The sequence below is a fragment of the Trachurus trachurus genome (genome assembly GCF_905171665.1).
Source record: "Trachurus trachurus genome assembly, chromosome: 9".
In the NCBI taxonomy this organism is placed as follows: Eukaryota; Metazoa; Chordata; class Actinopteri; order Carangiformes; family Carangidae; genus Trachurus; species Trachurus trachurus.
In genome coordinates, this window is record NC_139895.1 from 9,498,217 (window position 1) to 9,514,998 (window position 16,782).

Genomic DNA, 16,782 nt, shown 5'->3' on the forward strand with positions numbered 1-16,782 from the left:
GACAACTCGGAAATCGGAGTTGTCCGATCTCCTACTTGACAAAGTGCAAATGAACGCCACCTCGTGTCGGAAACTACCACTCGCGAAAGTCGCAGAAAATGAAATCTACCGCGACCTCTCCGAGAATCAGTTGTCAATGGTAAAACATCCATTTAAATGCATTTTTTCTTCATTTTTCCTACTTTTAGATTAGAATGAAAACACTGTCACTAACTAATTAGGCTACTGCATTGTTCAAACTTGTTAATTAATTAACTAATAACTTCAGTAGCCTGGAGAAAACGCCCGGGAAAGTAAAAGAAAACAAACTTCTCTGCTATCTCTTCATCAAGTGGCAAAGCTTGTGCCTGTCTGGGGACTAAACTGTGATTGTTCTAGTGTGTGTGTGTGTGTGTGTGTGTGTGTGTGTCTGTCTGCGTGTGTGCCTGTGTGTATGTGAGTGTGTGTGTGTGTGTGTGCATGTGCATGTGTGTGTGTGTATGTGAGTGTGTGTGTGTCCACGGAAGAATAACGCCCCTCCATGCGCAGCAGCGCAGCGGCAGCAGCCAGAGGAGAGAGGTGCGTCCCTCAGGTCATTTCCAACTCTGGATCTTAAGCGACAACATCTCATGCTCGGAGTTCACAGTCAGACGCGCTTCGCTCTCTCTGTCTCTGTGGATCTACCAAGGGATGAACTGAAAGTTGCTTTGTGAATTTTTTTTGGGGAATTTTTCACCTGTTGGAGGGGAAGACACTATCGGATCTATGAAAAAACCCATGTGGATTGTTTTAAACCAGAAGGAATGCATATTTTCTTTGTCAAACTAACTTTCTTGTTGTCGCTAATCGGACTGACACGAGGTGAGTGACGGGAGGGATTCTTACTCTTCTGGGACTTTTTTTTAAGTAGTTTTCAGCAAAATAAGCAAATGCAATTTTACCACCGATATACTCTCTGTAGTAGATTGAAGTTTTATTAACTTGACACATTCACTTTCGCCTTGTGGGATGTATCCTAACTGAAGTGTAGCCATTCCCACCCGATAACTTTTTTTTTGAGAACTTATCCTGCAGGTTTTCCCCCGAAATTTACAATCAATAAGTTTCATGCACCTGTTGGATTTATCCTAAACATGTCACGTCATGTCTCTGGCCCCTATTCATGCAAAATGAAACAGTGTATACTTCCCCCCCCTCTCTCTCCCTTTTTCGTTACTTTGCCCAGGCAGCTGTTGCTCACTTTCCCAGCAAACATTCAACTTTTTTCTCACCTATATGTGAACGCATGCCTTTGCAGGTTGGATTCAGAGCTGTATGCAGTGTGTGTGTGCGTGTATAAGTGTGTTTTTTCTTATTATTGCAAAGCTGTGTTACTCCCCAAATGGCACATTCTGTGTATGGGACAGCTGCAGAGAGAGAAGTTATGCTGCTGCTGCCAATTTAGTGTCAAGTCCCTGTTCACCACAAAAAAACTCCACTCTGAGGTCACACTTAGACTTCACACTGATGGAGTAAAATACCTGTTGCTGTTTTAAAAAGAATTGCACCTGGGAAGGAAAACAAAAATAAAATCTTAACAAAGTGCAGGTGTACTAAAACTTTCCTTTCGCAGGCCTGAGATGCTCCGTGCCTACGGAGTCGTGTTTGAACCAGGGGAGATGTGAAGCAACTCCAGATGGGAATGGAGAGTGCAAGTAAGTTTAACATCTGTGTTTCTCTCTATTTTCTTGTTTTCTTTTCTTTTTTTTCTTTTATAAACCAAATCAAACGATGCACAGAGAGAGGGTTTGGGAAATGTGTGATTGTGGAATCTGGGATGACTCAGATTTTTGGTTGACATGTTGAGGGCTTTGAAGGTGGAGCGCTCCCATACCAGTGCTGCTATTTCTGGGGGAAGGCAAATGGTCAGAGAGAGAGAGAGAGAGGGGAGAGACAGAAATGAGTGGACATTGATGAGGACAGGGGTCACTGTGTGTGTGTGAGAGACTGTATGTGTGTGTGTGTGTGTGTGTGCTAGTGCCACCACACTCTCCCCTCTTGCAGCCAAACTCTCGCAGCCCTAAATCTTGTTTTTCTTTTCTTTCACGGAGCGACAGCTGGGGTTGCCAGAAGCTCGGCGACCATTGTTCTCTGCTGCGATTAATTCTGTGTGACTAATCTGGGTGAGGCTTCCCAGAGAGACCTTCAGACCCTCTCCTCCTACACACCCTCTCCGCCGCCCCCCCTCCTCCTCCTCCTCCTCCCCTCTCTCTCCCCTCTCTCCTGGGATTTTGTCCCCTTCTCAATGGCTCTCTCACTCTCTCTCTCCCTTTCCCTCATTCCCCTGGACAGATGGCAGATGGGGAAAAGTTTTCAAACATGCTGAAAAATGTAGAAAACTTCTACTCTCGGGTTGTGGATTTGGTAGATGTTTGCAGTCCACCTGTAAACCAGTAAGCTCTACTTGCTCTGCCCAGAATCCCCTTTTTTGTGTTGTTTTTGGTTGTGTTTTATTTCAACAACAATAGCCCTCTTTGCGCTTGGCGGCACCAGCCCTCGCAGCTCCGAGTGTCATCTTACTGTCGCTGACCGGCGGATGATTGGGCCGCGCGGGTCACTGCCTCAGGACTGCTGCAAGACCCAGGCAGCTATCTTGGCCCCGCGCCACATCTTAATTTGGTCTGGTTGTGTTATTCACCCCCTCAATCACACACACACACACACACACATACACACACACACACACACACATACATACACACCCCCCACCTCACCTCCTCGCTGGGCCACAAAGCCAGCATTGTGTCCCTGCACTGTCCTCCTCCTCAGACTTCTCCAATTAAACATGGAGATGGGCATCCTCGCAGTTTTTGAAAAGGTTTGAGTGAGTGCATTAGTGCACAAGGCGTAGTGTGTGTGTGTGTGTGTGTGTGTGTGTGTGTGTGTGTGTGTGTGTTAGTGTGTGCAACTGTGCTCCCAGAGGGCTGGGAACCTGAGTGAGAAATGCTGGATTTATCTAGTTTGGGCAGCAAAGTGTTCATAGTTGAAATATACAGTAAGTAGTAATACCTGCTGTTCTATAGGTATTACTTTGCAAATGTGAAGATTTGCTGCTTTAATAGTTGTTAAATATTCACAGTGATGGATCTGTAGTTTAATGAGTAGTGAGTTTTGTGTTATTTGGATGGTTTCAGGCTCAGTGGATGTCCTGGTTTTACATTTTTTCCTGGTGTGTTTTGCTCTGCTGTGGCTACTACAGTAGACTACACCACTCTCCTTATGCACAAGCCCAAAACCAACATACCCCAAATGAACCAGCTACTATTTCTGACCCTGTTTGATTATAGTTATGGACCTGGTGTCTTCTGTAAGGTCAGCCTGGGTCATACTCTCAAAAAAAGCCAGAATTAGTTGGCTTTTTTTATTTGTAATTTGCTGTCACGGTATCATATCAGGTTGCTAATTACTCAGAGGGAACAATTAGGCTTTCTGCCTTCAAACAATGTATAGCTTGTCAGCAGCTTTGAGTGAGGATTCAACCAGCTGCTGCCTGTTAGAGGGGCATTTATTCGCTTCAAGTTCAAGTCAGGAGGCTCATTTAGGATGCATCAAGTGTGGAAATTGCCTGAATTCCTGATTTAGAGGCTCCACAGAAGACCGAAGAGTACCTTGCATTTGTTGGATACGTTTTATTTAGGCATTTGGAGGGAAGATTAATTATTGCACTTGCATAAACGTAATAAAGGGGCAGAGATAACTTACTTTTAGTTGCTGCTATAGTATAGTGCCTGAGTCATTTTCTCACAAAGATCCTATACAAAGGCAGATATTTTACCCACTTTATGTACTCAGCTCAGGTAAACCGATCTGCATCGTGAACCAGTTTTTTAGAGGTTAACAAACTCTTGTAACTTGTAGCCTCGCTCTGCCAGAGCTGCAGGTCCACCGACGTCACTGCTTTTTCCATGAACTTCCTGCGAGCGAGACCGATGACTTCCAGCGTAGAAGCATTCGCACAGTCAGTGCAGCAGCAGCAGCTCTTGAAAAGCGGCGCAGCTGGCACTGTCAGGAACATGAACTGCAAGAAATAATTGCAACCAGGTGGATCCTGTTTGAAGCTTAGCATGAGGTGAAGTTATCTCATCAAACAATGGCGCTAAAAGGTCGGACAGTGTCAAGTGTATTGCTTGTTCAGTACAGAAAATGGTTAATTGATATATTGTTGATTCTTTGCCTTGTGAGGGATGAAGACGGACATTGTTTCCGTGCATTCCCAGAAGATGTGGTGTTTTTTTCCTGAGCCGTGCTTCATTCATGGCAGAATTATGAGCTGGTTTCACCTCAGTGTAAAAGCCGCCGCTCTTGAACTGAAGTGTTATATGGAGGTCAAGTAAGTGGCACTGGTTTTTATATAGTCTGACAGAGATGCCTACTTGACATGCCATAACATAAATACCATCTCCTCCTCCTCCTCATATCTGGCCCTGGCCCTAGCCTGCCCCGGCCTGGTGAGATCCCGACTGAAGTTTATCTCCAAAGGGCTTCGAGGAGGCCTCTCATTTAACTGTAGAGGCTTGGCAGGAGGGAGCAGTGACAGAGCAGAGCCGAGCCGAGCCGAGCCGAGCCAATCCAGACCAGGAAAAATAACTCCCAAATTCCAGTGGCACAATGGGCAAAATCAAAGCAGCTCACATCGAAGCTTCTCTCTCTCTTTGCTCCTGGAGAGATGAGATGAGATGAGAGACGTCGGGGCCGGCTCAGCAGCAGCAGCAGCGAGGAAGGACGCTGCTGCTGCTGCTGAGAGATCACATACATTCATCGCCAGTTAGTCGGCGCGATGAAAAAATGCAACAGATTTCTGACAACCTGTTGATAGCAGGGAGTCGCATGCTGAGGATTAGGTTCTTCCAGTGCAGGGGGTTTTGTATGAATGAGTTCAAACTAACACGATGCGAACACATACAAGAAGCGTGTATGAGCCACCGGGGCTTTAGATAATAGACCGACTCATAATCTTCCCAAGAATATTTGTCTTATTCCTTGTCAAAAATGACTAATTTCTAGTCAGAACTTATCTCTTTCCACTTAAAATAAGACTCATCACATTAAAAAGGTAAAATTAAGTGGAAAGAGATAAGTTCTGACTAGAAATGATTCATTTTTGACAAGGAATAAGACAAATATTCTTGGGAAGATTATGAGTTTTTGCAGTGTATGTGTGCAATAGTGGCATTGTGGCATCTTACCAAGAATATTCGTCTTATTTCTAGTCAAAACAAATCTCATTATACTTAAAATAAGACTCATCACATTAAAAGGTAGCTTGTTTTAGACACTTTTTTCCTTCTTTCAAGCATATTTTCACTTGAAATAATCTGATAGTGGGGAAAAAGCACAAAAAAACTTGCTTTTCAAGTAAAAAAATGTTTGAAACAAGTGAAAATTATCTAAAAACAAGTACTTTTTTAGGTGATGAGTCTTATTTTAAGTGGAAAGAGATAAGTTCTGACTAGAAATGAGTCATTTTTGACAAGGAATAAGACAAATATTCTTGGGAAGATTATGAGTTTTTGCAGTGTATGTGTGCATGTCTGCATCTCCACCACAGAGAGCACAACGACGTCCCTCCATTGTTGTTTGACATTTTGTAACCTATTTCTGACCTTGGAAATAGTAGCTTGACAAAACAATCCCCTCTCAAGGTCCACTTCCTTTTTTGTCCGGAGCTTTTCAGATGAGTTCAGGATCTGTTGTTGCTGCTGCTGGTGGTGCTAGACATTGTGTCGGGGCTCGATGTGTCTGTTGCTGCTGGTATCAGGATTTCAGTTTCATGCTCAACTTTGAAGCCATCACATCACAAAGGAGCTAAGACTTCCTTTAAGAACAATAGCCCAAATCGTCAGAGCTATATAGAAACAGATCCAGGTGAAACTGAAGCGTTTACAACATTTTCTGGAAGCAGTGATAGTTTGAAATCTGTTTTATATTTCAGGGTGAATGACAACGAACACTTCAGATCTGAAAAAGTGAGAAGTTTAATCCTGTATTATTATTTTTTTTTTAGGATTTTCAGATTGGTCTGTGTGTCAGATAACAAAACAGGGTCATTAACTCCTCTCTGGTATGTGCAGCGACTGCTACAGTATACGTCCACTTCAATGAAAGTGAGCCCTTGTCTCTCCGGTTCTGGGGATTCTTCAATGGCACCTCTGTTTCTCTCCGGTCAGATGAGTCTATCTTAACCCCCCCCCCCCACCACCCCACCCTCACCATCCACCCTACACCTCCATTCAGAGTCAGGAAACAGCCTCAGAGTGGCCCGAGGGAAGAAAAGGTGCTGTATCTGATCATATCATCACACGACGAGAAACACACAGCGCGGGGGCTTTTATATGGCCGCCGCCGCCGCCGCCGCCAGTGTTGGGTTCCCGACGTTGGCAGGAGTTAGGGCTGGTGAGAGCGCTGATCGGCAGAGTGTTCTGGCTGAATGAAGCGACTTGGTGGTGGTGGTGGTGGGGGGGGACTCAGCGTCGGGGATTAGTGATATTCGAGCCTCCCTGGTTGGCATATGCCAAGACAAATCACATAAACTTTGATCGCAGACTAAGAGGACTGACAGTCAGCATGTGTGTGTGTGTGTGAGACAAAGCCACTTGGCATACTCCAAACCACACTTCCTCATTTCTTTTTTTTCTTCTTTTTTTTTTTTTTCTTTCAGCCAGACCACCTGTCTGTGGGTTATACTGTAGTATAACAACTAAGAGGGACGACGTGCACTCGCCCACACAGCAGCATGCTCCATAATACCCATGATTACTTGTGGTTTTTTGCCCATTCAGCTCCACACAGACAGAAAACACGTCGACGACGCTGTCTGCCAGGTGTGCGCCTTTTTGGCTTCTTTCAGTCACTCTCACTTGCTGCCTGACGCACACACACACACACACACACACACTCAAGTCACAGGATATTTAGGAGAATGGAGCGTGATGCCTTTGTATTGAAGTAGAGGCGGTTTGTTCAGCTAAGCAGCAGCAGCAGCAGCAGCAACGCACTGTCTGCTAGTCGGGGTATCTGTTACACAAGGGTGAGGGCGAGGGGAGGGATGGAGGGATGGAGGGAGGGGAGGGGGACAGTTTCCTTAAGGATTATAAGATCCACACACACTTCCACACATGACAAGCTGTAGTGTTAAAGCCAGGAGTGTTTAGGAGGGGTCAAGAACCTCCATGGTAACTTTCTAGGAGGTTTCGGCTCAGTTTAAGAAGTAATAAATGACACTGGGAAAAGTGAGAACTGCAGATATGTTAACATGAGGACTGATCGGCTATTAGATATGTAAGATAAGATAAATGTTGTTTTGATTATGGTTAAGAAGAGGTTTTCTGCAGGTTGGCCTCCTGGAGGTGTGGAGGCAGAGGCTTGGTGGAGATACTGTGTTACGGCCTACCCAGCAACATCATCCAGTCAAATCTTAGACATTATACACACATTTTTACATTCAGTGCGACTTACACTTATCAAGTACTGTATATAAATCCAACTTTATAGAAACCGAAAAGAAAAACAGATGCTCCTTATTATAACTCCAGAAGTTGCCTGAGAATCGATTGGCAGATAACTCTCTAGTCTGTACATCCACAGATGCATCAAACAAACTGCTGATAGCTAATTCAGTATATTTATCTTTAATGGTGCCAGTTTGCAAAATGTACACTGTAAAATAAGTTTTTAGTTCAGATACTGTCTTGGAGCTTGGAGCGTGAAGTTGCTTTGACTTTATCCTGGGACGGTCACAGTGTCGGTCTTTCTGTAGCACTTTTCATTTTTAGAAATCATTTAGATGTGGATGAAAAATGTGAACTTCTGTTAGCTTAAGTTATCTGCCGGCATTAGTTGTGAATTTGAACTTGACTTACAATGTCTCTGTCTTTTTGAACACCAAAAAATGAAGCTTGACCAGCTGTTTAAACACTACAAAGCAACATATAACAACATCTTTGGCCGAGCGTACAGTCGCTTTTCTTCTGAAGCATGTTTACTAGTTACCGTTTTACAGTTGGTTTTATAGTTTGGCTGGCTGTCAGCATAAATGCTATTACAACATATAAAAATCTTAAAACCAGCCTGGTTGGTCTTGATTTATGGGGGAGGCAGGATGAGGTGATGGGACGTTTGTTCATTCTTTCGTGCTCCGGCTGAAGCTCTGAAGTTGCCGTGAACAGTAACAACCCGAGTGTCCGGTTGCACTGTCAGCAGCTATAGCTACACCTTCAGACATCCGTAAAAAGCCTTTAAGTGGTTCCCAGCCTTGTAAAGCGAGTAGTGGCAGAAGTCATTAGAGCTGCTATGACTGTCAAGACACACACACACACACACACACTGAGCATTGATCCCTGGGGGAGTTGGCTCTTTCCCATGGGCTGCGTCCGTACGTAGTAGCACTCCCAAATAAACAGGGGTCTCTCTAATGAAGGCTGCCAGATGTGGGCCGGTCAGGTCAGCTCAGCTCTCCTGTACTATTAGAGAGGAAGGAAAAGAAGGATGGATGGATGTAAGGAGAGGGAGAACGAGGAGGGGCAGCGCCGCCCTCCCCTGTAATTTCTGAAGCCAGCGGGGGATTTGGTTGGTAACTTTGGTTTCTGTTCCACAACAAACACAACAACCCTCGTTTTGGTGCCAGCGTTTGGTTTCAGCCAAACGTCTATTTTTATTTTCAGTCGATTCAATTTGCGTGATTGAAGCTCAGTTTCAAACGCGCGTGTGTGTGTGTTTTCTTTTTTTTTTTTAGTGCTGATTTTCTCCACTGGTGGTGGCGGCGGCTGTAGCAAAGTCGTCAGCGTGGTGGTTTAGTCCTCCATGTGCTGCTGGGAAAACACAAGAAGTGTAGTAGAGAGGGAAAAGGAGACAGAAGCCCCCCTGGGCAGTGCTTGTAAAACAGATCTGACAAGACTAAAGGGGACTTAGTCCAGGCAGAGAACCAAACAGCCAGGAAATGAGAACGGGTGGTGGTGGGGAGACAGGAGGAGGGGAGGGGAGGGGGAGCAGGGGGACAAACATGCTCCACTAACACAGTTTGACTTTGAAGAAGTCACCTGAGATGTATAAAGAAGAAGATGTGACATAAAACCACCAGTTTATTGAATAATAGGCCTATAGATTTTTTTTTTTTTACAGCTTGTTTTTGGCCATCCCTCCATTTTTTCCCCCCTGACATCTTGGCAACGTTACTTCAAATAAAGTCTGACAGGGAAGAAACAGGAGCAGCCAGGCTATCAGAACCACGGTTTAGTTGAAAATGTTTTGGAGGAGAGAACAAAAAGCTGAATGGTAAAATAATGACCATGAGACTGGCTGCTTCAACATGAACCAAGAACCGCAGCGTTCCTGGCTCGACTATGTGGCCATGAGACATTTGTTCTCACATACTTGTCCTGTCCTGAAACAACCAATACACACATCAATAATCAAATAATCATTAATCATAGTAAAAGCTCTGGCAGATGTGTTGCTTTTCCTACCGTCTTCCTTTTCACCTTTGCAGATGACGTCCAAACACTTAATAGCGTTTACCGTCAATAAGGAAAACAGTCAGGAGATCCACTGATAATGATAAGAATCATTGGATAATTCAATATAATGTCCTTACCGTTAGTTTCCCCCTCTACTTATCGTATATGTAATGAATTGGTTTAAGAGGCTGTAGCTTGTTTACAGCCGTCTCCATCAGCTGATCAGATTTGTTGTAGCGATGCCGCTGGGTTCCCACATCCCAGGCCATAATAATGAACTGTAATGTGTCTTTTTTAGCGGGACAGATAATTAACAAGGATCATCTTTGGTTATATTTTGCCATAATAACCTAAAACAAAGAGTTATTCTAATATATTCCCGAATTATTTAATTTACAAGGACACTGCATGGTTCTGCTTCCCACAGAGCTTTATGTGGCACAATAATTGAATAAATGGTCACAACCTAATTCACTAAGCTTCTTAAAAGCCATGTACAGAGTGGACCTGTATACCTAAATCTGTACACTGGTCTTTATTTGTTTACAGTGCACATGTGTAGCCTACATATTACTTTCAAAGCCTCTGTCCCCATCTGTGCGTGACCTCAGAGAAGATGGCAGATGGCAGATTGGCCCGACACTGAGGAAAGCCCCCTTTTTTCTTTTTTTTTTTGAGAGTGACGCCTGGCCGAGGGTCAGATGTCACCACAACATCTGCTGGAGGCTCGAGCCGCCGCCCGCCTCGGCCCTGTTATGCATCCCATCAGTGTCGGGAGAGGGGAGAACCTGTTGCCACGGGCTACTACTACTACTGTGCATGGCAGCGATTGGAAGAAGAGACTCACTCGGGGGCTCGGAGAAGTTGAGCGCGCAGCAGCAGCAGCAGCAGCCATGGACAGAACAATGAAGTGCTACTGGAGCAGGGATGACAGAGAAGATAATAACAGTATCGGCCTTACCGCGGAGATAATTCCACTGCTGTCCTGCTGCGGTTATACGATACCTCCCCCAAACACCTGATATTTGCTCAGCTTCTGATTTGTGCCCCCCCCCCTCTTTTCATGTCTTCTTTATTTACCTTTCCAGCTGCACCAGTTTACCTGCTGCTGTTGAGATTACCCCGCTCGCCATGCAGGCCCTGCAGATTTGCTCTTGTTGAAGCAGCTGCTTTGCTCTGTTTGTTTTGAACACAACCAAGACTCCATAAAAGAGTCGTTGAATATCTTTTGTCTTACCCCCCCGCCCCCCTACCACCCTACCACCCTTCCCGTCCCTTTATATACGAGACGTTTGAGCTCGTCGAAGCCGGACGCCGCCTGTGAAAGCCGTTTTGTGCTGAGCGTGTATTTGACGGGCTCTTGCCAAGTTAAAGAGCAAACTGTTAGCATTCTTTGCCTAGCGTGTGCTACAGTTGACTTACCGCCTTGCACCTCGGCCAGAGTGTGTTTGGATAGTGCGTCCACGTGCACCGAGGTAAGGGGCAAAGGAGGAGGAGGAGGAGGGGGGGTTGTGGGCTCTATCTGTTTGTCTTTTAGGCCTTGGTGTGAGACGCTGGGTTTTTTTTTGGTTTTTTTTCTTTGCGAGGGCAGATGCTGGTTTCAAAGCCGGTGTAAATTTTTTGAAGGAACCATAAAGTGCGGCTGCCAGCGAGCCTCTATTGAGGTTTTCTCGGGTTAAGAATCAGGACAGCAGACTCTTTAGAGTAAACACACAAAATTCCTGCTGAACTGGCAGCCAGCTCCCCCCCTTTTTTTTTTTTCTGTCTTTCTCCCCTCGAAAACCCAACCAAACCAGTTCCAGTTTCTTTTCTTTCTGATTCTTTTGTTTGTCCCAACTTGCTTGTGTGTGTGTTAGTGTGTTAGCGTGTGTGTGTGTGCGTGTTTTGGATTTGGAGCCTTTCTCCTGCCGTACGCTTGGCCTCAAACATCGCAGACCGCTAAGAAGTTGCAGACCGACTCGGAGAGAGTTTTTCTTTTTTTAGGGGGTGGGTGGGTGAGAAGTAGTCAGTTGAGACTCTTAATCTTAATGCGGTGTCTTATAAAAAAAAAAAAACACACACACACACACACAAAAAAAAGAGGGGGTTTGTCGGAGAAGTGGGGTGAGTGGGTTTGGAGGGAAAGAAGGTGCACAGAGGGGAGCGGGCGGATGCCAGCAACCATACGGCTTTGAACAGAGGAAGTGAAACCAATAATGAGGAGGAGGAAAGAAAAAAAAAAGAGGAGGAGGAGGAGAAGGAGGAATTCAGGGATGAGCCACATATAATGAAAGAAGATTTCGGGGAAAGATTTTTGGGATACAGAGAGGAAAGAGAGAGAGAGAGAGAGAGACGGGAGGGGAAGGAGAGGAAAGAGGAGGTGTAACAGCTGAATACGCCCCGGCCTGTGGTCAGCTCTGAATGGGGAGGAAAAACAATGGGCCCACTCATCCTTCGCTCTCTCTCTCCCTGCCTCTCTCCGTCTCTTTTCTCTTCCTCTCTCTCCTCATTTCTCATTTGCTAAGCCCTTGAAGGAAGGGAGGGCCGGCGGGCGGGCGGGCGGGCGAGCAGCCATTCGGATACCGACACTGTACAGAAACGGCCAACTCAAGATGCCACTGAATGATCTGACTTGAAATATTTAGTATATTCACACATCTGAACTGTGTTTTTTATTAGATTTTAAGTGGATTTTATGAATTTATTAATATTTTCCAAGATCCACCCAACATAACACCACAGTCCATTCAGTTAGTTTTACATAAATCAAACTACTTCACAAGTGGACAAGCTTCTTCTTTTTTTTGCCGCTCTCCGGGCTTGAGGACAGTAATAGGATGGGGTTGATTGATTGATTGATTGATTGATTGATTGATTGATTGATTGAAAACTTTATTGAACAACATTAGACAAGTGTTCAAAAGGATTAAAAACACAATAAAGCCCAAAGGCTTATTTCCATTGTGGTCCTATTTGATGGTAGACAGTGCACATGGATTTAAAACACACAACACATGGACTAAAAACATGGCAGAAAGACACTAAAAGGCACATAGACTACAACATTGAAGAGAAAGAACAAGATGAAATAGATAAAAAAAGAGATTAGGTCCCAAAACAGAAACAAACAAAACATAAAACAGACACACAAATACAATAATATAGTGCTTCACGGCTCTTTTGATTTAATTTATCGGTTGGCTTCCATGGAGAGGAAGGAGGCAGAGTGGTGGGATCAGATCAGGGGGTATGGATGGATGGGAGGGATGTGGGGGGAGGAGGAGGAGGAGGAGGAGGGTGGGGGTGAGGGGGGGGGTGAATGGCCGGGGCAGCAGCTGCTGTCTCCTCATTAACATGCGCACCTGCTCCCTGCGGCCTTTTTCCAGCGAGCTCGTGTGGCGCCTCACGACCTCAGCACCCGCCACCACTGAGGCTTAACTGGACTGGCCTTCTAGCAGCCAGACCCCTTCACCCCCCCACCTCCCCTTCCCTTCATGCCCCCATCTCTTCCCCCCAAACACACACACACTGCTACTGTCTTCTGGATACAGATGCTCAGGAATTATGTAGAAGAATTTCAGCTACAAGTCTGATGAGGAAGTTTAAAAAAAAAAAAAAAAAACGAAATGGAGCTGCAACAGAAAGAAAATCTAAAAAAAAAAACACATTTGGCTTTATTGTATTGATATCCTGTTATCTAAAGTCATATAGTTAAATGTTCTCTCCAGGTTTTCTATTATGTTAAGTAAGATTATTTTACAAATAAGCAAAGGTCACCTGGGTTCATCGACACAATACTGAGTATCAATCTGATGCAATGCTGATTTAAAGTCTGCATTAGAGCTGCCTCTCTTGTTCAACACTTTAGAATAAAGACGACAATATTATTACATGGAAGGAATAAATGCAGTGTTCAAAATTGAAGCCCAATGAATGTGACTTGCAACAAAAAAAAAAAAACAGGGAAGAAACTGCATCTATTGTGGATCGGTCGTGTTGGTTGAGGCCTCTACACAATAGAAAACAGTAGAAGCGAAACTTAAGTGGGGATATTTCCAAATGAATTGACACAAACAGTTTCTGTTTCATCATCAGGGAGTTTTAACAAACAGGCATGTTGGAAACTTTGCACCTTTGTCACCAAATTTATGACTTTTCCGACACCTTTGGCAATTAATTCACCCCCCCCTCAAAAAAACCCCCCTTTGGGACAAATCCAGTGACTTCTTAGACAAACACCATCACACCTCTTTGTGGTGACTGCACCACAACTGATATGAGAAATAGCTTTAAAAGTAAACAAAGCCGTAACCGCAGCTCGGTCATAAAACCTGCCACTGCCAGATCTTTACTGCAATTTGGCAAAGAAAGCAAAATCGGCCCCCGATATATTTTTTTCTATATTCATTCCTCTTCCTAAGTCATTTCACTTGCAGCTCCTGACATCGCTGCTTGTTTGTTTGAACAGTGGTCCAGGGCAAAACAGACAACACCGAGCCACAAAGGTAGCGAGTGACTCTCCGCTCCGGTCGTGGTGACATGGCACCGCCACCGCCACCGCCGCTCACTACTACTGTTTATGCAGCGGGCAGCCTAGCATGTGATGTTTTCTTTTCCTTGCCACAGTCCTAAGGCTGCCTAATCCCCCTGAGAGGGAGACCCTGTCTAAACACACGCCTGTCCCTACAGAGGGGCCACAGCTTGGCCCCCACCTACACACACACACACACACACACACACACACACACACACACACACACACACACACACACACACACACACACATACTCACACACTGGCTGGACCCCCTGGGAATGTTTGGGGACATGGTCCTGCCAGCCCCTCAGGGCTAACAGACTTGTTGGCTCTGGTCAGGTATTTGAGAGTGACGGCGAGTTTGAATGTCCGCTTTGATCTCGGCAGGATGTTTTATGCACAATATTGTTTCTGCGTGAGAATAAAACACAACAATTACTCAAAGAGAGCTGTCCTTTGTGGTGCAGAAAGACAAAAAAAAAAGAAAAATCAACGACAAAACCAGATTTCTAGACATTCGCCGTGTAATTTTCCCTCACTATTGGGAATCTTTCATGTTTCTTGACAGAAGTTGCGCCACAGTCTCTTCCGTTTCATCCTCCTCCTTCCCATTTCTTGTCTGATGCCGCTGCAAATCCTCTCCGGGGAGGGAAGAATAACGAGCGCCGAGGTGGTGGCACGGCGCTTTGAAGTTGCCATAATGTTGGCTCGCAGCTCAAAACACTGTGGCATAGATGCAGGCCTTGTCTTCGGGATGAATGAGTGCTGACAAAAGGGGTCGGAGCGAGCACATTTCAGCCCCGGAGAGCTGCTGAAGGGGGTGCCATGATGGCTGCTTTTCTTGTCTCTCGACTTTTTGGAAAAGGGCGGATTAGGAACAAGAATTCCAAATACCGCAGATTTTTTTGTGTTCTCATCTCCGGTGCTATTGAGTAGACGCTTTGTTTTTGTAATGCCCAAGCCGCTCTGGCCACCCAGCGTTGTTGACAACTGTATTGAATCTCTGAGGGTGATGAAAATGGGAAAGAGGCCGTAGGCAGGGTTTAATGTACCCAGGTGTAAGATCTAAACTTTACTTTTTTACTGATGGCTGAAATGATATTTGCATAAAAGAGATCTCCAATTGCATTATCAATTAGTTTTTTGAGGTAATCAGTGGATCATTAAGTCAGTAAAATCTTAAAACGAAGTAAAAAAAAATACTCCATTATCTTCAAATCTCTCGTTTTGAACGATGTGCAACGATTATAGGATTCACAGTCTCAGCTGGAGTTATTACAGCATTTAGGTGTCACTGCAAAGAAAAGTGAAAAGTGGGATTTTTTGTTCGGTCTTGTGCCAAATAAGCACGTTCCTTTACAGTATGTCTGCAGAATATGATTTGTAGCTCAGGGCGTCACTGTAGTAAACCCACACTGCAATTATGGCCTGTTCTGACACATCTAACCTTTTCATCAAAGAAGAAAAAAACATTACACCACCTGTCGTGCGGATTTTTGCTCATGGCTATATTTTAATTTTTGATAATATTTCAGTGAATTCTTAAGAAATACAGTGTTTTACAGGCAGCAAAACATTGGAAATCTGCACATCCACATGATATTTTATACATGAATGATTTAGAATATTTTATTTAGGTAAAGTGCACCTACCTTTAGATATTTTTCTTCTTTTACTATAGATTTAATCTGAATTCACAAACATAAGTTGAGGAAACCATATAAAAAGGACATTCGTTCCTAATAAAAGACACATAAACGATATAGATCAGATTGAATGACATGTAAATGATTGATGGTATGTAAGTTGTTGGCCGCTGTATTTCAACTCTGGACTCAAACCTACAGTTGTGTGTGTAGTTATGCGTGCAGCCTTCCTCTGTCTGTGTATAGGTATGTGTGTGCGTGTGTGTGTGTGTGTGCATGCTGTGTGTGTGTGTGGCCTCTTTGTGGAGCCGAGTGTATCCTCAGGGGACGCTTCTTCAGCTCCGCTGATTGTAATTGTAAATGTGTGAATGTGTCGCTGCTGTGATCTGCAGCAGCTCTCCCTCCCTCCCTCTCCCTCTCCCTCTCTCCCTCTCTGGGAACTCGTCCTCTGGGGTCCGAGCGGACGTTTATGACTCAGTCACAACCTGTGAGAAACATCACAGGAGTTTGTGTCCCCCTCCTCCCTCTGTTCAGACTGTTTTACAGCCTCAAACTCATTGTTTTCAGGGAGGGCAGAAAGACGAATGTCCCATTTAATGCATAGTTTCTCATGGTTGTGTTGCCGTGCTGTAAAAACAGCAGGGCAGGGCAGGAGCATCTTTTTTTAAAGGGAAATAGATAGTTAGTCCTATTGGTAAAAGGCCATTACCCCGAGCGGTTGATTTGTAAGCACAGTGGTGCACAAAGGGATGAGATGACCCTCGCTACTCTGAAGTGCCGTCTCAACCTTGTGAACTCGGTCGGTGCTGACTGAGCTGCTGGAGATTGGATGGGTGAAAAAAATATATATGTATGTAGGTCTATGGGAAACTCCTTTTGACTGTTCCCACTCTTTGTAATGTTAATTTAAAATGAGAAAAGTAAATAAAGAACGGACATTTATTAGCAGACCAATATATCCCGCAGAAAGAAGCTCTTTTATTAAATCATAAATTGCCCCTGCTTGTGACATAATGGTGCTTGGTTGTGGTCTTCTGTTTGATAAAGAGGCAGCTAGATTTTCTCAGAGGTTAAATATTTTCACTACTTGGTCAAAGAATGGCTGGACAGTAAATTGAGTTCATCAGGTTACTGGAAATTGCTCTGGTCTA

The 16,782-nt window shown here is 44.6% G+C and overlaps 1 protein-coding gene across 3 annotated transcripts in view; it reads left to right on the forward strand.

Moving 5' to 3' along the window:
- Positions 1 to 591: 591 nt before the first annotated feature.
- Positions 592 to 16,782, forward strand: part of notch1b (notch receptor 1b) — a 55,588-nt gene continuing 39,397 nt past the window's right edge. For all 3 annotated transcript variants that reach the window (XM_083979188.1, XM_083979189.1, XM_083979187.1), the window contains exons 1-2: positions 592 to 840; positions 1,592 to 1,673. In XM_083979188.1, coding sequence (XP_083835314.1) covers positions 783 to 840; positions 1,592 to 1,673 — 140 coding nt within the window. In that variant the 5' untranslated portion in view covers positions 592 to 782. The remainder of the gene's footprint in view (positions 841 to 1,591; positions 1,674 to 16,782) is intronic.